The sequence below is a fragment of the Mesoplodon mirus genome (assembly GCF_964341445.2).
Source record: "Mesoplodon mirus genome assembly, chromosome: 5".
Classification (NCBI taxonomy): domain Eukaryota; kingdom Metazoa; phylum Chordata; class Mammalia; order Artiodactyla; family Ziphiidae; genus Mesoplodon; species Mesoplodon mirus.
This window is the reverse complement of record NC_138980.1, coordinates 70,732,922-70,756,350: the sequence shown is the minus strand read 5'-3', so window position 1 is coordinate 70,756,350 and position 23,429 is coordinate 70,732,922. Positions and strand designations below refer to the sequence as shown.

Here is a 23,429-nt window from a genome sequence, read left to right as displayed (position 1 = left end):
GGGGAAGGGGAGAGCATTGAGAAGAGCCCCAGTAACTACAAAAAGAGAATTCGGCTCTTGCCCCGAGACGGAGTAGAGGGACATCAGTCTATGGATGGCCTCTGTGCACCTCAGTGTCCCCACCTGTCCAGGACGGTGTATCTTGAACCACTGGGGTGTCAGTACATGGGCAGGCCTACTTCAGGGAGCTACAAGGTCTGGCACTGCAAGAGCAGTGGGGGATGGTAAAGGCTCCAAGATTTCCACGTGTGAGGGGGGCTTAGGGCAACCAGTAAGAAGCTAGCTGCAAGATGTTCAGAAGCTTGTTTTGAAGCTACTTTTTCACAAAAAGAGGACTCTCTTCTCTCAGATTTATATTACAAATCATTAAGAGTAGCAAAGTTGTATCCGAAGATGTTTTTATTTACACTTTAACGTGACTGGGGAAATCTTCAACTGTCCATGTCGAGGACAATTATTTTATTATAATGTGGGTTGATTTGGTTAGTGGAGACTACTAGTGGCTATCGGGACGGTGGGAACTAGCCGACTGCCATTCCTGGGCCTGGCCATGGACGAGAGAAGCCTCCGGCAGATCGGAAGCCAGAGTTTGCGGGCACCGAGCCAAGAGCGGTGGCTTCCTTCAGCCGCTGTAGCGAGGAGGCCCTTCCCTCGGTGGGTCCCACAGCGGTCACTCGGCGGCTTGCGCGCATGCGCCGACCCCGCGGCGTCCTCCCCGGCTCCTTCCCTCCTTCATCCGGGTCCTGGGCGAGCGGGCGCCGTGCGCGTGTCCCGCGGCCGAGCTGCTAATAAAGTTGCGCTGTGGGCAAGCGCAGCTACGGCGCCGGGAGAGCGCGCGCCGCCGGCCCGTGAGTGAACGTGGGGTCCCGGGAGGGGCGGGCGAGCGGGACCGGGGTTGCAGGCTCTGCCCGGACGCGGCTCTGCCCTAGCGGCCGGACTTGGGCCGAGGCGGGGGCGTGCGGCCGCGGGCGGAGCGGAAACCACCCGGGCCTGAGGGGCGGGAGGTAGGCCGAGTCCCGGCCTGCCGGGGTCCAGGCGGGCGGCGGTGGTGCGGCCCGTCTGGCTGCGGAGGCCTCGCCTGCCCCGGGGCGTCCCCGGACTGTGGCGGGAGGCGTTCGGGACGCCCTCGCGGGGATCCCCGGCCCCCCTTCTGTCCGGAGGAGCGGTTTGTTCTCCCTCATCCAAGCGCCACCCTCAGTACACACCCCTGGTAGGATTGCCGAGCTCGACCGAGCAGCTTGGTCGGCTATATTGCAAAGCCGTCCAGTGGCTTGATGAATCCGTGCCGCCGTCGCTTTGTGTTTCAAAGATAAGGATCTACGCTTATCGGTGGAAATTACACTCTGGGCAGTTGTGACCTGCTGCTGCGGTCAGCTGGTAGTTAGACCCGGTTTCTGCTACTTGCCATGCCAGTTTTCATTATTGCAGAGATTTCTTCTACTTTATGTAAACTTTAGCTGCAAGGAAAACGACTAGCGAGGTCTGTTTGCCTTCACCATATTCACCCCCTACCGGGGTCCTTCACTTCAGTGTCTGTACTCATATTCCGGTCTGTCTCCCTCCCCCTCCCTCTTTCCTGCCTTCCCCTTTCAGCTGCTGTTACTACGTGGAGTTTGGAGCCTAAGCTTTGAAAACTCCCATGTGGCGCCTGTCTTAAGTCGGAGCATGCTCAGTAGCCAAAACAGATTTTGGTTGCAAAAAGAACTGGGGCGAGGATAGTCGGTTATTTGCACGTTTGCCCGCTTCCTAACAAAATGTTCCAATTCTGGTTTGGATGGCATTGGAGAGTGGAGCTGTAGGCCAGCCTAGAGGTGAGGAATGCCTGAACACCCTGGGCCAGATCTCTATCTTGATTGTAGAGACATTGTTTCCTGACCAGCTGGAGGTCTAGAGAGAGACTGGGGGGCCGGGGGAAGCATTCCTGGCTGCCTGTGCGTTTATATGGGTGTGGCACTCAGTGTATCTTGTTTACCTTATCTTTCTGTGGAAAAAGTTTTGAAGTCTGGTTGGGTTTGTCACATCATGCCTGTTGCTTAGCACCGCCAAAAGTGTTCTTATCTATAACAACGAAGACTGGGTAGGTGGAAGGTCGTGGGTTGGCCTCACACAAGTTGAGAGGAAGGGGTACTTGAGTTGCTGTTTTTTAAATTCTTTTTTATTTTTTGTTGATTCGGCAGGTGAGTTGTTATAAATTCTTTTTTAAATTCTTTTTTAAATTCTGTTTTTAAACGGGAGTAAATTTCCTTAGAGTACCCGAATTGCCCAGAATGAATTAGTTTTTAACTTTAATTTGAAAGCTGAAAGGTTGAAAACCTTAATCCCAATAGATTAGTAACTTTCCAAGTAGTTTAAAGTTGCTGCTAGATGCCAGTGTTGTGGGGAAGACAGTACCTAGACACGATGTGAACATTTATTGATCTGAATATTTTTATGCAATTAGTGTGTTCCAGATTGAGTAAATAGGAATTATTTATAGATCTGAACAAATTATTTTATATTCTTACTTTTACGCTACTTTGATAACTTTTTTCCTCTAAGATGAATCAGAGGTTACAAGAATATGAAACAATTCTTAAGAAACAAGTAACAAAGTGTAACCTTCGTAAAGGTTGTACTTATTATGTTTAGATTTTTAGAATTTAACCTTTGCATAATTGTCTCTATAGCATCCTCCGTTCTTCCCTCTCTACCTTGCTGATCCCTCAGTCAGTGTGCCTTTCCTTTTCACATAGCTGCTGTTATCGCATACACTTTACCCATTTATTTTTGTTAATAAAATCGAGTTGTCATTTATGCTTCCATTCCTTTCCGATCACAGCTGAAATAGGCAATAAAAGTTTGATGAAACTTCCCAACTAACTTTCCTCTTCGATTTTAAATGCATCCATATGATATGGTCTAGTTAAAGGAAGAGAACAGAGACGGGAAGAGAAAAGAATAAAATATTTTTGTAGGTTCTGTGCAGATTTGGTGGAATTATCTACTTGTCTGGTTCACTGCGGTAAGCGCCACAAAAATGGGTATATTGATGTGTGTTGCATTTCCTTCCCCTCTGGCAAAGTCAGTTATTAATTTCAGACAGAGACAGTGGCAGAATGTTGTTACTAATGAGGTTTGAATCAGATTGACTGGTTATGTAACATGTTGCTGGGAGTATTATTAAAAGTTGCCTTTGTAGCAAGGTAGAGGCAAGTAAATTCTGCTTACCCTCTTCACTGGGTTTTCATTCTTGGCTGAACCTGAAGGCACATTAGACTATAACCATAATTATACCTGGGCAGCCTGTCTGTTTCCTGTTTTCATCATGAACCCAAACATTATGATTTGCAGTGATGGTCTTTTTTGTCCCTTGCATTAAGCAGAGGCAGTATGTTTTCGCTTGCTTCTGAAAACAGATTTGTAACTTGGTCAAATCAAAGATACTGGCTTCTTAGTGTTTTGAAGACTAGGCAGTAAAATGTCAAACAGTTTTTGATTTCTTTGTAACTTGAAATACTATCTTAAAAAATCTATTTCACACATATTGTTTAATTGTAAATTTTAATGTTACCAGTAGTTTGTAGAGTCTTTGAGTAAGAAAGCCCTTTTTGTTTATGACTTACCAGTGTTTATTATTAACCAGATGTATATGTTGATTCAGGCAGTGAGCCACACATTTGGGTGAATTTCATAGCTGACTTGAGTACTCTTTAGGATATAGCTGCCTTTATTCCCCTGGTTTATCAGTATTCCCTGTTCGCTTTACTTCTAGAGGGTCTATGTTCTTTGTCTCTCTTTTTTTGTGCTTCATACTAAGCACAAAAAAGAGACTGAAATAGTTTCTTTTCTTCAAATGTTACAGGTGCCGTATACCCTATGGGTTTGCCAGTGTATTGATAAGGTCAAAGACATTGGAGAAGATTTCCTTTTGTTAGGGACAGTCTTATAAAAGGAAATCTTATAAACAGCCTGGGGGATGATTCTTATTTCTACCGGTCTGGATATTTTGGAGAAAAGAATATCTGGGAGGATAGGACCCAAGAAGACTGCACAGAGATAGTACGCATTCTCCACCAAAGATGATGATGAATGACCTCACAAAGTCTCTCCATGTTTTTTTTACACCTTGTTTTTCTACTTCCAAAGTTAATAGAATAAAAGTAATTGAAATTCTTAGTGCTGGATTATCCAGTTCATTGCCATTACTTAGACCTCTGAATCTGAGAGGTGCATTTACTACTTGGAAGGTTAAGATATAAAATTCTCTTTGAAGAATTGTTAAAAACTAGATTGTTGTTAGGACCAGCTAGTTTTTCAGTCTCATATTCTAACAGCTTTTATTGTTTCACAACTTTGAAAAGATGGCGTAATTACAGAGTTACTAGGTTTTTCATAAATAATCAGCTAGTTCTAGGCTTTGTAATTTTGATACTTTTTATGCCTTGGGCACCTAGGTGGGGAGATTTTTGTTCCTTTTCTAGTAGAGAGGTGGTTTTAGTGACTTTTCTTATTGTATCCCTAACTTGGTTATGATAGTATTTTAGAAGAAGAAATTCTTTATTAGATGGTTCTGTATGTGCAATACTATAATTGTAATTCACTATTGGAAGACGGTTGTTAAAGTACATTTTGTAAATAGGTTTTGCTCTTGAATTCTTTGGTACACCAGTCTCTGCTTATTTCATATATATATATATATATATATATATATATATATATATATATAAAATTTACAGACTGGTATACTTTGGAAATTTGAAAATGGCCTTATCTGTTGTGAGATTTAACTGGATTTTTCTTTTTGGTTTCTGTGTATGTTGTTTTGTTATTACTGAAAATAATAGTAAGAAAAAAACTAGTGTCACCTTCCCACCTTTCTTTGAGCATAGCAGCTGGAGTCCTGTGAACAGTCTTACACTTTTCACATTTAACTATGATCTCAGAATATGGCTGGTACTTTCAAGGCAAGTTTTGTTCTGTTCACTTCTGTTTTCATGATGTGTTAGGATTTGCCTAGCATCCTATCTGGTAGGCTGTATAACTTGAGATCTAGTTATTCTGGTTTGTGTATTTCCAGGAAAAAGGGGGGTGCTGCAGAACTTTTTCAAAGCTAGTCTTTTGTTTTCTTTCCCCTTCTTCACATCATTCTGCCCACTTAGGTGAGTAGGTGACTTGACCTCTGGGGTACACATGAGGTATCTGGAAAACATCTTCATAAAGCATTGGAATATATGTTGTGTACATGTTAGCTCTTTGTACTCCAGAGACACATTTTATAACGTAATGATTTGGTATCTGCCCTTGATGATTTTATAATTTAAAGGAAAGCACTGTAAAGATTGACCAGCTCTGTGTCTATTCCTGTGCCTACAAGCCTCTACAGGTATACTCAGACACATCTGGCAGCAATGTCAGAAATCTTGCAGGCTCTGGCGGTGAGTGATACATCTAGATCAGGCTCTGCTTAATTAGAGGACTTAGAGGAGCAGACGAGGTTTAAAGAGTGATTAAAAACTGCGAAACAAAAGTCTGGATGTAGGAGATAAAAAAGTAGAGACTTGTGTGGTCACAGAGAGAGACTAGGCGAGAGTATTATGGTGTGAGAAGTGTCAGGGATCATGAGTTCAGCTCCTGAATGGCTTTGAAACCCACTGTGAGAACTTTGGATGTCTTTGGAAATTGGGAGCCACAATTGGGAAAAGTGCTGATTTAAGTGTTTCTCTAGGAAAATGATTTTGATTTTACGATTGTGATTGTATTTCCTCCTCTTTGTAGATGTTCCAATAAAGAACAGGATTTCTGAATCTAGGAGAGTTTTGGAGCCAACATGCCCTTGGTTTCTTTCTGTTACTTGAGTGTAGTCATGGATGTGGCTTACGTGCTTTATAGTAATTGTATACCTAGATCTAGGATTGGTTTGACAGTGGTGGTGGGGTGTCTACTTTTGCTGATACTTGGTGACTAAGGATGTTAGAACCACAGGGGTAAGACATTTTTAAAGCTTTACCCCCACCAACCACAAAATGTTATCTTTGAATGTATATAGGCAAGTGACTTTCTCCCATTGCAGATGGTCCTAAGGGCCTTGGTTCTCAAACCTACTGCAGAACCTGGGATGCTTATTAAAAATATGGGAGGTAGGGCCCTACTCTCAAACCTAATGAATCTGAATTTTGTGGAATGGTTATGAGGAATTTGTTTCTTTAAAACCCCCAACTGTAATTCTTCTGTGTAGGTTTGCCTGAGATGATGGTGGCCTGTGACCCATACGCACATTTATTTGCATGGATTGATGTGCTCAGGAGATTTGCCTTTTGGCTAACAGTGTTGGGTGAAATTTTTGGATTGGTTTGCTTGCCTTTTATTTTGGATTGAAGCAATTAGAGAGATGTCGGAGCAGAAAGTGAAGGAGCTGTTTCTATGAATTTACCTCTGAAGTCTGGGCATGAGCAGTGTGTGTCTATGTGTCTGCCTGTCTGTTTGGGGGAGACTGTTGAGGGAAGTTTGTGTGTGTGTTTATGGCAGGTCGGAGGTTCTACTCAGGTAGTTTGAAGTAAGAACAAGACTTTTGGTTTCTTGACATTAATAAAAATTCATTTGAATGGAAGCCTGGTAAAGTTTAACAACATTTTATTCATACACTTAATGTGTGTAAAATGTAACTCCAGATCATCCTTTAGCTTCCCTATCAGCCTTTCCCAAATCATTTGATGACAAATCCTATTCTTTGGGTAGCCCAGGCTGACGGCTTGGCATCCTTATTGACTCCTCTGTTCTCACGTTCCCCGTTCTCTTCCATCAGGAAACCTTTTGTCTCCCAAAACATGTGAAATTGTCCACTTCTTACCACCCCACTGCTGTCACCCTGTTCTGAGCCATGATCATCTCTTACCTAAATTGCTTCAACTCTGAACTGATCTCCCTGCTTTTTATCCCTGCTGCCCACCCCCGCCTCCATTATTCTTAACATGTGGGCCAGAGTGATTCTTTAAAATAAAAAAAGTCTGAAAATATCATGTCTTCACTCAGAGTTCTCAAATGGGTCCACATTTCACTTACCATAAAAGCCAAAGCTCTTATCACATCCAGCATGGCTCTCTTACCTATTTGACCCCATTCCTTGTTTTCCCCTTCTTGTTTACTTATTCTCAGGCTTCATGGTCTTGCAGTTAACTTGAGTGTGCCACGTATGCTCCCTCCTTGGGATTTTCACATTGCCTCTTGCCTTTGCCTGTACTAGTTTTCCCCTAGATATCTGCCTGGCTTACTTATTTCCTTAAAGTATTGACTCAGTTGGTGCCTTCTCAGAGAGGCTCAGCCCAGCCACCTTAAAATTACACCTCTCCCACAGTGCTCCCCATCCACCTTCCTCTGCTTTATTTTTCTCCATACCATTTTTCACCTAACAAACTATACTGTATCACTTATTTATTGTCTTTTGTCTGTCTCCCTCCACTGGAATGTAAGCTACATGAGAACAAGGATTTTGGCCCCCTTTATTCACTTGTATATTCCCAGCTCCTAGAATTCTACTTCAATAAATAGACTTTTGAATGAATAACTTGAATCAATTTAACAAGTTCTCTGAATATGCTTAGTACTGTTTTTTAGAAATTACATTCTAGTGGGAGAGACAAAAATCAAGTAAACCAACGAATAATTACAAATTGGTAGCACAGTGAAGGAAATGAATATAGTATTGGATTAGAGATTAGGGAAAACCTACTTTATATAGAGTTAGATGATCAGGGAAGGTCTCTGGGATGATAGCTAAAGCTGAAGCCTCAGTGATGAGAGAGCTAGAAATCAGTGGTTGGAGCTTGAGGAAAGTGGTCCAGGCAGAGAATGGCATTTGTAAAATCTGTGAGGAATCTGTATGGTACAAATGCCATACAGATTCCAGTACAGGAAGATAAATGCTTTTGAAAAATGAATTCTTACTATTATTTATTGGAAGCAGAAAGTATTTGCCCCTAGTTTTTGATTGACTCTTCTTAAATTTCAGTCTCCAAATTTGTATAACCCTAAATATACTGGAGAGAATTCTTTTGAAATGAGAATGACTCTTATAAATCCTCTCTTTAGTAAGAATTTTAGTATAGTTGAGGTACATCTGCACTTTGGTTTTAAAGTAGGTTTTTTCCCCCTAACTATACAAGAAATTCATGTTTATTTTAAGATGTACAGAATTGCATGAAGCAGAAAGTAAAAAGTACCCTGAACCCCACCCTACCCCCATGGCTGATACCTTTTCAAATGCTTTGTATTCACATTCTCTTTCATTCATTAGACAAATATTTATTGAGCATATGTATCACTAGACTTACAGTGATGAGTGAAACAGATATGGCTCTTCTCATTTACATTTTTGCCAGGTTGTATAGGTAAATGTAAAAACAGATATGTTAAGTGCTACGAAATAGAGGTAGGTGAAGGAGTAAGTGTGCATAATAGGGGAATTTCACCTAGGCAAGGTAGTCTGGGAAGGCTTCCCTGAAGAAGGGATGCTTGAGCTGAAATAGAAGTAAAGTGTGTGTGTGTGTGTGTGTGTGTGAGTGTGAGTGTGTATGTTTTGTAATGTGATAGATTCTTTTGTAAAGCATGATATCTCTTAATTTTATAAGATTTTCATTTATGGTTGAGGTGCCACTCTTTTTCTTTGGATTTCCAAGGTACTGCTCTGTATTGTTATTGTCCAGTTGATAGTTGCAGTTTTTCAGAAGAATTTCAGGGAACCTAATACACACAGGGATTTCTGAAGCTCATAATTAAATCCCAGTTTTCTTTCTAGCTGTCTGAAATGACAAAACCCATTAGTGAAAGAGTCATCTAGTTAGGTCTTTGTAAACCAGAGCTGAACTATAAAAAGCCAAGGTATACTTCCTTGGTGGCGCAGTGGTTGAGAGTCCGCCTGCCGATGCAGGGAACACGGGTTTGTGCCCCGGTCCGGGAGGATCCCACATGCCGCGGAGTGGCTGGACCCGTGAGCCACGGCCGCTGAGCCTGCGCGTCCAGAGCCTGTGCTCCACAACGGGAGAGGCCACAACAGTGAGAGGCCCGCGTACCGCAAAAAAAAAAAAAAAAAAAAAAAACCAACAAGGTAATAGCAGATAATTACCTTGTGTTCACAGTTTTCTTAAGTCCCTCCAAGTTCTGATGTACGAAGTAGCACACATTCCTATCTACTCAGTTACTGATCTTCTGTGCTTGCTGTATATATTTTTTACTCTGTTTTAATACCCCATCTCTGTTGAGTATCATATGGAAATCTTTAGAAACTAAGTGATGTGCTAAACAGCATATGAAGCTCTTCATAACATCTTCTCTTTTTCCCATTATTCTTTATGATCATTGAGATTACAGATAGTATCTTTTAAACCTCAGTTCCTAGCACAGAGTATTCCTGGCTTACTAGGCACCCAATAAATTTGAATAAATCAAATTCAACTCTTCTCTTTGTATCATTCTCCAAATTTTTATATTCATTCCTCCTGTCTTGAGCTTTAAATGTCATATCTGCTTGGACTTGGATCAGTACTTGCTTCCTTATACCCCTCCACCATCACCTTTTTGCTTCATCTTGGCAATAACTAGAATTCCCCTTTTTGGGTGAGCGGTGTCTAATTCTTTCAGCTTTTAAACCTTTACTTGCTTTTTTTTTTGGTTGTGTATGTGGAGTCTTAGTTCCCCCACCAGGGATCGAATCCGCACCCCCTACATTGGAAGCGCAAAGTCTTACCGCTGGACTGCCAGGAAAGTCCTCAACCTTTACCTTTCTTGACTGCCTCGTTTCTCTTCTTGGTGGTCAGCAAGTCCTATGGATTGTTTATCTGTACTGTCCCTCATAACTCTTCCTTTTCTGTCTCTACTACTGTCACTACCTCGTCTGCGTACCACCACCCTGGTGTGGCTTCCTCTCATAGTTGGATTACATGTTTTCCATTTACCCTCTCTGCCCCTTTTGGGTAAGTCTTTACTTGGCTATGTGCTATTGCCATTTTTGTCTTCTCAAAATGGCTCTTTGAACATGTCTTTCTGCTTAAATAGAACTCTGTACTGCATATAAGATTACTTCTAGCAGCCTGACTCCTTTGCCTTATATTCAGTCTTTCTTTGTTTGGCTCTCATTCTGTGGTGGTATCTTTCCCTTTAGCTTCACGATCTAGCTGATTGTCTCCTCCTAGTCTTTCTTGCCTCATTTGGCTTAATGATACTTGGTTTTCCTTATTCTTGTCCTTTATTACCAACTGGATTATGAATTATAGATTGTCATATTCCTTTTTGGATCTTGTGATAGTCATTCCTAAAATCTGTGCTAATATCATGAGCAGTTATCCACACCTAATCATTAAGGCTTTTATTCACTTAAGTGCTGTGTGTGTGTGTGTGTGTGTGTGTGTGTGTGTGTTTGGGTGGGGGGAACAGGGAGCCTGTCAGAGCTAGGTTATTGTACAGTTGCTGAGCCCTCCACTTTTTGCTGTCACCAGCCATTTGAAGCACAGTTAATTCCTTCTTAAGCAATCGTATTCATAAGTGTGTAATCTTTTCACCTTTTCCTCCCCTGTTTTCCAGTTATATTGGCATAATTCCTCTTCCTTTCTGTTCTTTTTGTGGTTCCCCTAAATAGATAGAAGTTTGAAAGTGTTTGATCACTAGATATCATTATATTCACTCAAACTGCAATAATGATGAGAATTGACTTACTTTACACAGATTATCCTGTGTATTTCCTAATGGGATATTAGATTTTGGGGGATTCTCTGGGTTTTAAGCTAGAAATAGAAATTCCCTGAAAGATATCTTGGGCATTGTTCATTTCGTTTGTGAGATTTGTTTGTTTGTTTGTTTTATTGACTTCTTTATTAACCTCCTATGCATTGTTTTAAGAAGACTTGGCTTTTAAGAAGGCTCAGTTAATATTTAGCATTCAGAAAGGTTGGGTTAGTATGACTCCAGAAGAGCAAAAAGAAAACAGAATTTGTCTTCTGTCCCCAGTTATGCTATTGAAATATGGCTTTAACATTTATAAATAATAACTATTTTGAAAGAGCTTCTCATGGAGGTTTATTGCAAAAGAAAATAATTCCATGATTTAAGTTCCTTGAAGCCTACTGATATTTTGGTTTTTGTAGGAACTAAATAAGTCACCTTTAAAGAGTAATAACAAATATTTTATTCCCAATGGTGTACTTTAGGAAAGCTTCAATGTATTAGGTGACCTAGGATGAGGATGACGGAGGCACAAATAGAATTTGCTCAGAAGCCAGGTTTTCATGTAGGGTATTGTCTTACATATCTGGGCTGTCAAATGCATCTTCTCTTCTACTTAGAAGAAAACTCAGAGGTAAGCAAGCCCTGGAGCACTTGAAAGTACCAGAGGTACAAAATACTTACTCTGTGCTAAGTAGGTCCTTTTGGAGTTAGAAGAAAAGTTCATTTTCCTTAGGTAGTTTATACATCATTAGGAAGTAGCCAAGCTTCTCCAAAATCAACACTCAGGAATGTGGGAGAAGCTGTGAGTAATGCAGAAAGGGGAGGCAAGAAAGGAGAATGAGAACAAGAAAGAAGGGAGAGCAGTAGATACTGGTGGGAAGTGATGGGGAACATCAGAAAAGACTTTGGGACAGGAAGAAAGAAAAAGCTGCCTTATTTCTTCTAAGATACGCATTTTTTCCACCTCATAACATCTCTGAAATTGGTATGTGTCTTATAGCCGATGGCATCTGAATATTAGTTTTGGCTAGGTGGCAGTTTTGATGTTGTCATTGCACGTGCATGATCTCTGCCTTTGCTGTTTTCATTGCTGTCATTTCTTTCATTTACACCCTCTGGGAAGATCAAGGAAGCAGCAGTATCAAAACTTGCAGGATGGGTGTCAGTGGTTTGAACAACAATCCTAGAGTAATATTGGAACACTCTTCAGACCTACAGTGTTGATGGCAGAAGGATGATATTAGGAAGAAAAAAATCTAAGTGATGAGAAAGCATGGTGTGATAGTTTAATTTGCAGCCTTTTCTTCCTTCAAGGTTCATAAAATAATGGAACCTCTTAAGTAGATGGCTTTGTATATTTGATGAAATAAAGTAGCCCAGCTGTGTATTTAAAATCCTGAGCCTGATGTCAAAAAATTTCATGACTGGGCTTCCCTGGTGGCGCAGTGGTTGAGAGTCCGCCTGCCGATGCAGGGGACGCGGGTTCGTGCCCCGGTCCGGGAAGATCCCACATGCCACGGAGCAGCTGGGCCTGTGAGCCATGGCCGCTGAGCCTGCGCGTCCGGAGCCTGTGCTCCACAACGGAAGAGGCCACAATAGTGAGAGGCCCGCGTACCGCAAAAAAAAAAAAAAAAAAAAAAAAATTTCATGATTATTGCAATAATAATGACTGCAGTTTCCCTTTGCTCAATATGTACTATGCCAGGCATTAAGTGTGTATCTCATTTAATTCTCAGAACTGATACTCATTATACAAAATAGGAAAAGTGGATATTTAGGTGTGTTAGATTCAGAATTTGAACCCTAGTTCATTAGACTTCAAATCTGGTGTTTTTGTGTGTTACAATACGTATATTAATATCCCTGTGTAGATTAGCCTTATTGTACATATCTAGTCAGTTTTCTTGTTCTACCACCTATGTTCCAGCAAACTGAACTGTAGTATTTATTTCCCCATACTGGTAGATAAAAACTCTGATTTTATGTCTTTATCAGAATAGCATTTATGCCTAAGATATAGCTACTTCATGCTTTTTGTCTCCCTCCACTCCCTTCCCACAAGGGCCATCCCCTGAATTTCTTTTAGCATCCTATACACCCTAGGGGATCTGCCATTCTCCATGGTGTATTGCAGATAGGAATGGGCACATCTTAGTTGATTATTAATTTGTAATTCTTACGGTTAAGGTCTGGACCTGATTTATCTTTTAACCCTTTAGCATCTAGTTTAGTGGCTTGCCCTTTTTAGGTACACTCAGGAAGTATGTGTTGTATAAATAAGCGTATAAGTCTCCTATTGAGTTTAGCATGGGTGGTATATATTTGTGCCTCAGTAGACCCTGAAAGCATTGTAGAAAGGGAGTACAGAGGACCAAATTTAACTACCCAGCAATCTGTAACCTCTAAAGGCTGAAGTTAATGAATATAGCCTTTTTGGACTTTTTTCTATTACTGGGATAAGTTTAGAGATAATATAGAAGAGTATTGTTGTTGGTTGTGAACACAATCAGCTGTTTGAATTGAGGATGGGTGTTCTCAGTGTTTCTAAATTTATTTTATTTAGTGAAAGGCGAAGGGGGTGTGAAAAATTGAACCAACTTTTCAATAAGAGATTTTAAATTAAACCTTTTGGGTACTAGAAAACCTAATCATACTCTTATTTTCAAAGGTATTGCAGGTTCACTTGGGACTCATTGCATATGCTAGTATTTGCAAATCAAAAAAATTATTATTTTACTCTATTTTTTGTATACATAATGAAAAAATTCTATCGTAATGGAGGACTTTTGTGAGGGTAGTAAAATAAATCTATCGCGCTATCCCAAGCACTCTGATACTTTTATTTCAATTTGTGGACCAATGTCTGATTTTAAATACATATTTTACAGAAAAGATGACAGGAGAAAATTGATCTATCACATGGGTACCATAAAACAGTTTTACCGGGACTTCCCTGGTGGCACAATGGTTAAAAATCCGCCTGCCAATGCAGGGTACACGGGTTCGAGCCCTGGTCCGGGAAGATCCCACATGCCGCGGAGCAAGTAAGCCTGTGCGCCACAACTACTGAGCCTGCGCTCTAGAGCCTGTGAGCCACAACTACTGAGCCTGTGTGCCACAACTGCTGAAGCCCATGCACCTAGAGCCCGTGCTCCACAACAAGAGAAGCCACCACAGTGAGAAGCCCGCGCATTGCAGCGAAGAGCAGCCCCCGCTTGCCACTAGAGAAAGCCCATGCGTAGCAACGAAGACCCAATGCAGCCATAAATAAACAAACAAACAAATAAATAAAATTTAAAATTAAAAAAAAAAGAAAAGCTTATGCTATATTTAGGTCTTCATGAGCCAATGATAATTGGTTCAGGAAAATACCCATTCAAAATGAAACCACTTAAAATGCAGACCAGTATTTCATACTGAATTGTGAATAAAAAGTCTGATTGGGACTTTATCTTAAAAACTTAAAATTTTGGAAAATCATTAGGTTATAATTGTAAACATGCATTAAGTTTTATAATGAACAAAGACTGAATTGAGTATGGATAGGCTTAATTTTTCTCACAAAACAATTTAGCATGATATGACATCCTTCATGTTTGGCATTTGTGGTACTAATATTAAGAGCATTTTTATTTTTGTGAGAATATTCATAAAAATATGTATGGATTTTCCCATGGACTTCTGTTAATCTGTTGACAGTGAAGTTATTATTGCTTACTGATAACTATAAAAGTGGTGAATTTCCCAAACTCACTGTTCATCATAAGTGCAAACCACTGCAGGAGTACCATCTATCTGGGTCATATTGCATTATTCCTGTGGGTCTCAGAGGCAAAGGGAACCGCACATCTGATGCTTACGTTGCTTGATGGGCCATGATTAATAAAGTCCTTTGTCTCTGACTCAGGAGTCTCATGTTCTTTGACAGTATGCATGAAAGAACAATAGACTTATTTGTTTATAGGATAGTAAGGTAAAATTAAATCCCAGACCTTGCATCTTTTGTTCTCATTTTAATAAACTTTATGAAATGTTACAATTTTTGCAGAATTTGCAGTTTCACTTGTGGTTTAGAAGCTGTTGTAGTAAGGGAGATGCTAGTGAACAAGAACTAATTATAAGTGAACAGTACACTAGTAAATTTTTAAAAGATTTTTAAAATTGAAGTATATCTTAAAGTGCACAAATCTTATGTGTATAGCTCAGTGAACTTTTATGTATGTGTACATCTATACCACCATCACCCAGATCAAGATACAGAAATTTTCTAGCTCCCCAGAAGGCTGTCTGGTCCCCTCTTAGTAATATTCTTGCCTCTGATGCCGTAGGTTAGTTTTGCCTGTTTTTGAATGTCATGTAGTTGGAATGATAAAATGTAATCTTTTGTATCTGACTTCTTCAGTATATCAGTGAGATTCATGCATGTTTTACATGTGTGTGTTCTTTTTCATTACTGTAAAGTATTCTGTTGTATGAATTTATTACTATGATTTATCTACCCACTCTACTGTTGATGAATATTTGGGTTATTTCCAATTTGGGACTATTACAAATAAAGTTGTTATGAACATGTACTTGCCTTTGGGTTGACATAGCACTTGTTTCTGTTGGATATATACCTAGGAATGGAATTGCTGGGTCATAGGGACCTATGTTTAGCATTAGTAGATGTTGTCAAACAATTTTCCAAAGTGGTTGAGCTAGTTTATATTTTTGCTAGCAATATGTAAGAATTGTTCTGATTGTCATGAACACCTTCTCTCTCTCTCTTTTTTTTTTTAAGTCTAGCTATTCTGGTAGATGTGGTGTGATATTTCACTGTCTTTGTTTGTTTTTTAAATTTCTTTGATAACTAATGCTGTTGAGTCCATTTTACCATCTAATGGCAATTTTGATATCTTTTGTGAAGTGCCTGACCAGGTCTTTTACTTATTCACTAGTGAATTTTTATAATCAATTTTGCTCCCTTTTTTAACTTTAGATAACAAGTACTTGTATTACTTGCACATACCAGTTATGCAGTTTGGAAAGTTATAAAACATTTTTAGAAAGAATTCAATTAACATGTTTAAAATTTTTAATCATTCCATATTTAAAGAGGTGAGTGCAAAGTTTGTCCCTTCCCCTTTCCCAGTGCTAGAAATTCATGTGTGAATAGCATGTTTGAGTTTATAAAACATCTATTACATGTATGTATATGTGTGGTTTCAGTACTTCAGGCACACATTATTTTATTACTTCATCATTTTAATGACTTAGGAACCATCATCCCTATTTTATAGAAAAATTAATAGGCTTAGAAAGAGTGATACCTGGTCATGGTCATATACCTAGTAAAGGACGGGATCTGATCCTCTTCTGTTTTCATTACATTGATAATACTTTAAAAAATTAAAAATAGTGCATTTTTGAGTTATAAAATATTTAAATGTAGAAAAGTAGAGAAAATAATATATGTGATGATTTGTCAGATTTTCTTCAAATCTAGTTTTAAAAGAAACACAGCTAAAGCTTTTCCATTTGTTCTTCCACCTTCTTTCTTCTTTCACCAGAGGTAGTCAGTATTCAGTATCCTGAGGTTGGTATGTATCATTTCCATGCATACTTTTGTTCTCTTACTATATCTGTGCATGTCCATAAAGAACTCCTTTTTTTTTGTTTTAAATTTTATACAGTTGCTCTTATAAAGGTATGTATGTTTTTACAAATTGCTTTTTTTCAACTCTCTACTCACTTATTTAATAAATAAGTGCTATTCTAGGTCCACGGGAATATGATGATGGATAAAGAAGACAGGGCTACCTGCCTTCTAACATTTCTGTGGGGAAGGCATGTAGTTAATAAATAAAATTGATATGATATCAGATTATTATAAATGTCATGAAAGAAAATTGAGCAGGACCAGGGGATAGAGAATGATGCAGGAGTGGGATGTATGCTATTTTAGATAAAGTGGTCAGGGAAGTCCTTTTTTTTTTTTTTCTTTTTTTCTTTTTTTTTAATTAATTAATTAATTAATTAATTAATTAATTTTTGCTGCGTTGGGTCTTCGTTTCTGTGCTAGGGCTTTCTCTAGTTGTGGCAAGCAGGGGCCACTCTTCATCGCAGTGCGCGGGCCTCTCACTATCGCGGCCTCTCTTGTTGCGGAGCACAGGCTCCAGACGCGCAGGCTCAGTCGTTGTGGCTCACGGGCCCAGTCGCTCCGTGGCATGTGGGATCCTCCCAGACCAGGGCTCGAACCCGTGTCCCCTGCACCGGCAGGCGGACTCCCAACCACTGCGCCACCAGGGAAGCCCCTGGGGAAGTCCTTTTTCAGAAGGTGAGTTTTGAGCAGCTGAATTAATTGAGAGAGAAAGCCATGTTAAGATCTGGGAGAGGAGAATTCCATGGGAGGGAGCATCAAGTGCAAAGGCCTTGAGGTAGAAATGACTTTGGAGCATTTGAGAAATGGAAAGCCTTCAAGTGTAGTTACGAGCAGTTAGCTAGGAGAATGCTAAAAATGAGTTTGAAGGAGAAGCCAAAGGCTGGATGTTAAAGAATTTTGTTAAAGAATTTGGATATTGAGTGTAATGGGAAACTGCTGGATGATTTTTGAGCAGAGAAATGACATAGTTTGATATACTTTTAAGATTACTTTTACACTGGAATTCTGTGTATTAGAAAAGAGTATGGAAGCTCTTTCTATATAGGTATGGAAAGATCTTGAAGATACATTGTTTATACATTTTTCTGTACCTTGCTTTTTTTCTTTTCAATATACCACTATTTGTGTAAAAAAAGGTTATGATTATTTATATATCTGTATTTGTGTAAAATTTCTCTGGAAAGACATAAAAGACAATACAAGAGGGATTGCCTGTGAGAAGGGGACCTGAAGATGGGCAAAAAATTGGAAGGAAGCTGACCACTCTGCACTTTACATAGCAGGATAATATTTTAAAATTGTTAACAGAAAGTGTATACATCTTCAGTATTCAGCCAGCCAAATTTTCACAAAGTGACTCTCTCATAAAATCACCCAGAGCAAGATGACATAAAATCACCCAGAGCAAGATGAACTTTACCAGGATGGCAGAAATCCTCACGCTCCCTTCCAGTCAATACCCCCACCCTTCCCTTTAAAGGGTAACCACCATCCTGAGTTCTAGTAGCATGCATGAGTTTCACCTGTTTTTTTGTACTAGCACTCTTAACTCCATTCTGTTCTATAGTAGATAATAGATTATCTCCTATTTTATTTATTTATTTATTTAATTTATTTGGCTGCATCGGGTCTTAGCTGTGGCACTTGGGATATTTGTTGCGGCACGTGGGATCTTTCCCTGCGGGGCACAGGCTCTCTAGTTGTGGCACGTGGGCTCCAGAGCACGCAGGCTCAGTAGTTGTGGCTCACGGGTTCTAGAGCGTGTGGGCTTAGTTGCCCTGCAGCATGTGGGATCTTAGTTCCCTGACCAGGGATCAAACCCGCGTCCCCTGCATTGGACGGCGGATTCTTAACCACTGGACCACCAGGGAAGTCCTTCTACTATTTTTATCTTAGCATTATGCCTTTGTTAAAAGGTTAAAAAAGGGCCTCCCTGGTGGCGCAGTGGTTGAGAGTCCGCCTGCCGATGCAGGGGATACGGGTTCGTGCCCCGGTCTGGGAGGATCCCATATGCCGCGGAGCGGCTGGGCCCGTGAGCCATGGCCGCTGGGCCTGCGCATCCGGAGCCTGTGCTCCGCAACGGGAGAGGCCACAACAGTGAGAGGCCCGCATACCGCAAAAAAAAAAAAAAAAAAAAAAAAGGTTAAAAAAATACAGAAGCATATAGAACAAATCATGCAGGACCCCTTTCTGTTTTGTCTTCCATTCCATGCCTCTCCCCAGAGGTAACTGAAATGAATAATTTAGTATGTAGCCTTTTAGTCCTTGTTTTGGCTTTATATACACAAATAACTTTCCCCTTTTTTCTTGTTAGTACATAATATGGTTAGTATTTAATAGTAAGAGTGATACTAGATTAGTAGTTAACATTTATTAAGCACTTGCTGGTGGTTAACTACTAATCTAATATCTGGTCTTCAAGCTCCTCTGCTTTTGTCTCTCCGTTCTTCAACATATCATTGCTTATACATGCTCTCTCTCATACACATGCACTACTCTGTTTAGCCTCTGTTATATTCTAGTATTACAGAATAAGGTCTCAGTCAGCCAGGCCTATCTGCTCTCTATCCTAGGAAATGCTCTCTTCATATCTGCCTATGGATTTTTTTGTTTGTGGCCCTTTTACTTTGAAATTTTCCTTCTCATCTCAGACAACCAAATCATGCCTTTACTTTCGGACCCAGATGGCTTAACCTATATCCTTAATGTTGCTACAACTGAAGTAAGCCTTTCTTACAGTTTGTTTAACTCATAACACTTTATACTCTGTGACCTGTTACTGAAAAACGTGCTTTCATCTTTTTGTTGTATTTCTTTGGTTTAATGTAGGCAGTTTTGCTTACCTGATGAAAATTATCCTGTGTAGCATTGGGAAAGATGTCCTGCATAGGGTTAGGCATATCCATCCATACATAAGGAGTATACCTTCACTTCCCTGCACCCTTCCTCCCATGGTTCCAGCATGGCAGTCTGGATAGCCACTACTGAGCATCTGAGCACATCTGTGACTTCCCAGTGGCAGCAGGTTGAGTGGAATTTGAGTTATATTGAGGTGTAAGTTGTTCTCTACACTCTGTATAGTCTGGCCTTGCAAGTAGGGAGAAGTCAGTCTAATTGAAGATTGTGCAGTTCCTAGTGACAGGTGCCAAGAGGTTATGATACAGGTTTCTTGGGTGTGGTGTACAGTGTGAATAAATGCTTGCAGCTCTTAGCCCTTTTTTGATCAATTAAGCACTTTTTAAAGGAGGAACCATAATGTTCCATAGCTCTACATGTAACCCTTTTCTCCTAAAGAGGAGTCAGTCAGTGCTCCTGTATTTTTCCTTTTCTGAATCAGCACCTAGAACAGTGCCTGGCACTTAGTAGGCTCTTACTAAGCACATGTTGAAAGAATGAATCAGTTGGCTCTTAAGATGAAATTATTTGGTATATGACTTCTTCTTCTTTTTTTTTTTTTTAAAGTACCATCATGGCTGTTCACAGTACATGGCGACAATCAATCAATACTTATTTGTTGAATTTAACTCTATTTTATTTTACTTTATGTTTACCTGAGTTTTAACTGAGCACATGTATTCTTTTCTGGGAAGATGCACCCCAATCCAGAATAGGCTTGATGCTAGAATTTGCTAGTATTTGTCAGAGACAGAAGAGCTTCAGCATTATTTGGCAATTTTAGGCATAAGAAAGGAAGCATCTTTTGTTACTGACATCCTTTTTCCAAACATTACTCCTGCTATTTCACTAGCTACTCATTGTCTGTGGTTGGCTGTGTAGTGACCACAGGGGATTGTACCACCTGCATATTGCTTCCTCTTGTCACCATCACCAAGGGCTTCTTCAGGGTGTAGAATGGTGGTCTGTCTGGAGCAGGTTCATTAACTTAACATGCTTAAAATATCAGAGAAGGCAATAGGAATTATGAAATGATAAACTATCTTTTTTGGGATTAAACTTTGAATTTATTCTCTTTAAATCTAGCGTTCTTCATTTAAAAAGTAGATACCTCCCATTTTTCTGGCAGTTAAGTATGTTGTAATTTATTTGAGGGTTTGGTACATCTTATGACAACTTCTAATAAAATTTGCATCTATAATAATAATGTGACTTGGGTACTACTATGACTTTTGCCCAAATCTTACAAGTCTGTGAAACATTTTAAAGAGAATAATGACCCTAGGGAAGAGCTAGATTTCTCTTAAGACTTTTGTTCAAATCAGGATAATATCATGTTCAAAACTGACACAGCACATAACCTGGATTTCAATGAAGAAAAGTACATTAGAATTGAACCTTAGATTTGGGGGCTTCTGACCGAAAGAAATAAAGGTTTAGGGGCTGTTTTTTTTTTTTTTTTGGTGGGGGGATAATACGTAGAAAGTAGAGCACCCCACTTTGCTTTTGGTTATCATTTGGCATCGCCAGTGAATTATTTGTTCATATGATGAAGAAGGAAGTGAGTGGTCACAGGACTAAGAAAATTCCTCTTTCTAGACGTAGGTTTTTGTTTTACTTTGTAATCTTTTTCTGCTGTTATTTAAAAGTAATATGCTTTTCAAATTATATTGACTTAAATGTATGTTAATTGCATTCATTTAACTTTTCCCCCTTTCTCTTTCAGGACTTGAACCAATGAAAGAAGCTTATGGCACTTATGAAGATAAATGTCACTCCTCCCTTGTTAATTGGAACTTTTGTTTAGGACTTGTATATGACTTTTCACTTGTGATCTGACTTTGAGTTGCAGGAAGGTTTCTGAAGATTTAAATCAAATGACGTCAATGGCCAGCTTGTTTTCTTTTACTAGTCCAGCAGTAAAGCGATTGTTGGGCTGGAAGCAAGGTGATGAAGAGGAGAAATGGGCAGAAAAGGCAGTCGATGCTTTGGTGAAAAAGCTAAAAAAGAAAAAGGGTGCCATGGAGGAACTGGAGAAAGCCTTGAGCAGTCCAGGACAGCCAAGCAAATGTGTCACTATTCCCAGATCTTTAGATGGACGCCTGCAGGTTTCTCACAGAAAAGGCTTGCCCCATGTTATATATTGTCGTGTTTGGCGCTGGCCTGATTTGCAGAGTCATCATGAGCTAAAGCCATTGGATATTTGTGAATTTCCTTTTGGATCTAAGCAAAAGGAAGTTTGTATCAACCCATACCACTATAAGAGAGTGGAGAGTCCAGGTAGGTTTTAACTCCTCTGGGAAAAATTATAAAAACTTTTCTCTTTCTGATTTGCATTTGACTGAATTTAGTAATTAAAAAGGTTATTTTAGCTTTATGTTTCCTTCTTAAAGATTTTAATCTTGGGAGGAATACTGGATTTTGAATTAGCTTAATATATGGATGATACAGGTCCCAAGTGTCTTGTTCTAATTCATTGTTCGCTGTAAGCAGCCAGTCGTATATGCACTCTGCCATTCCTCTATTTTATCTAAAGTCTAAGTTCCATGTGTGTACTACATTCCACTCCTTTTTGTTTATTTTTTATTTATTCCAGCATTGTATTTTCCCTCTCTGCTAGACTTTTTCTGAAAGCATACAAGCATGCCATGATACAGCCCAACTTCAAATAAAAGTTAAGAAAGAATTTCTGTCTTGACCTCAAGAATATGCCCCCACCTTCAGTCTACCTTTTATAGTAGTCTCCATGTTTATTATCTCCACATTACTTTCTTCCTGTTCTTTCTTGATACCCCTCTAGTTAGTCTTTCTTCCCTACCATTTGACTTGTCAAATTCACTAATGACTGCCTTCTTACAGATAGAGAGGTCATTCATTCTCAGTCCTCATCTTACTTGCCCTCTCAACATCATTTGATACAGTTGCTCTTTTTCCCTCCCACTCAAAACTTTTTTATGTTGGCTTCTGAAACACTACTGCTCTCCTAGTTCTCCTACCTCACTGGCTGTTTTTGCTTAGTCTCTTTGTTGGCTGTTTTCCTGTTTTCACAGGAGTCAGTCCCTGGACTTTTTCTCCATCTATATTTTTCCTCTGTGTACTCTTATGTTATCCCATGTCCTAAAACTATCTATAAGCTCATGCGCACATTTTAAACTCCAGTTTTGACTCTGTATCCACCTGCCTACTTAACATCTCCACCCGAATGTCTAATAAACATCAGATTTAATGTCTAGATAGGACTTTGGATTTGTTTTTCCCACCAAGTCTTTTATTTCCTCCAGTTTTCCCAGTTGAAGTACATGGCACTAGCATTCATGTAATTGCTTCCTAGAAGTCATCTTTTATTTCTATTTTAGGTTCTGTGTTTGAGCTATGAGCAAATGCTGTTTGCTGTACCTTCAAAATATATCTTGATCATATCACCTCACCATCTCTAACACCACTACTCTAGTACAGACCATCATCATCTTTCACCTTAAGTAGTCTCCTAATTGGTCTCTCTGTCTTTTTTCTTTCCCCCAACACATTCTGTTCTCTATTATAGCATCCAGAGTGATCTTTAGAAAATATATATCAAATCATGTCAGTTCCTGCCCAAAACACTTTAAAGGCTTTCTGTCACACTTAGAACAGATTTCTACAAAGACCTACATGACCTATCCTCAAACTTCCTCTGTTCCTTGGACTTGCCATATTCCTGCATCCAGGCTTTTTTCCAATGCTGTTTCCTCTACTTAGAGTACTCGTACCCCAGGATCTTTTCATGTCACATTTTCTCATTTCATTTAGTCCTTGCTCAAATGCCCCCATCACTACTTGACTCTATTAGGTATTTATTTTTTTTTATTGACTGATGTGAGAAGGACCTTCCTCTGGCTCATTCTGTACTGCATTCCCAGTGCCTAGAATAGTATTATTAACTTGAACTTAGTAGGGAGTGCTCAGTAAATATTTTTTTGTATTGAATGAATTATATAAGCTGAGATACTAGCTGGGTACATTAGTTATCTATTGCTGCGTAACAAAGTACCACAAGGTAAGTGGCTTAATACACGTTAGTTATCTCACAGTTTCTGTCAGTCAGGAGTCCAGGCATGGCTTAACTGGGTCCTTTGCAAGGCTGTACTCTAGGTATTGGTCAGGGCTTGGGTCTTACCGGAGGCTCAATTGAGAAAGGATCTCCTTCCCAGCTCATGTG

At 39.7% G+C, this 23,429-nt stretch overlaps 1 protein-coding gene across 2 annotated transcripts in view; it reads left to right on the top strand.

Moving 5' to 3' along the window:
* Positions 1 to 23,429, top strand: part of SMAD5 (SMAD family member 5) — a 107,365-nt gene that overhangs the window by 53,968 nt on the left and 29,968 nt on the right. Inside the window, exons 1-2 of one of the 2 annotated variants that reach the window (XM_082623995.1) lie at positions 727 to 848; positions 20,958 to 21,511. In XM_082623995.1, the coding sequence (XP_082480121.1) occupies positions 21,109 to 21,511 (403 nt within the window). In that variant the 5' untranslated portion in view covers positions 727 to 848; positions 20,958 to 21,108. Of the gene's footprint in view, positions 1 to 726; positions 849 to 20,957; positions 21,512 to 23,429 lie in introns of those variants that run through there. The other variant, XM_082623996.1, reaches the window with a different exon arrangement.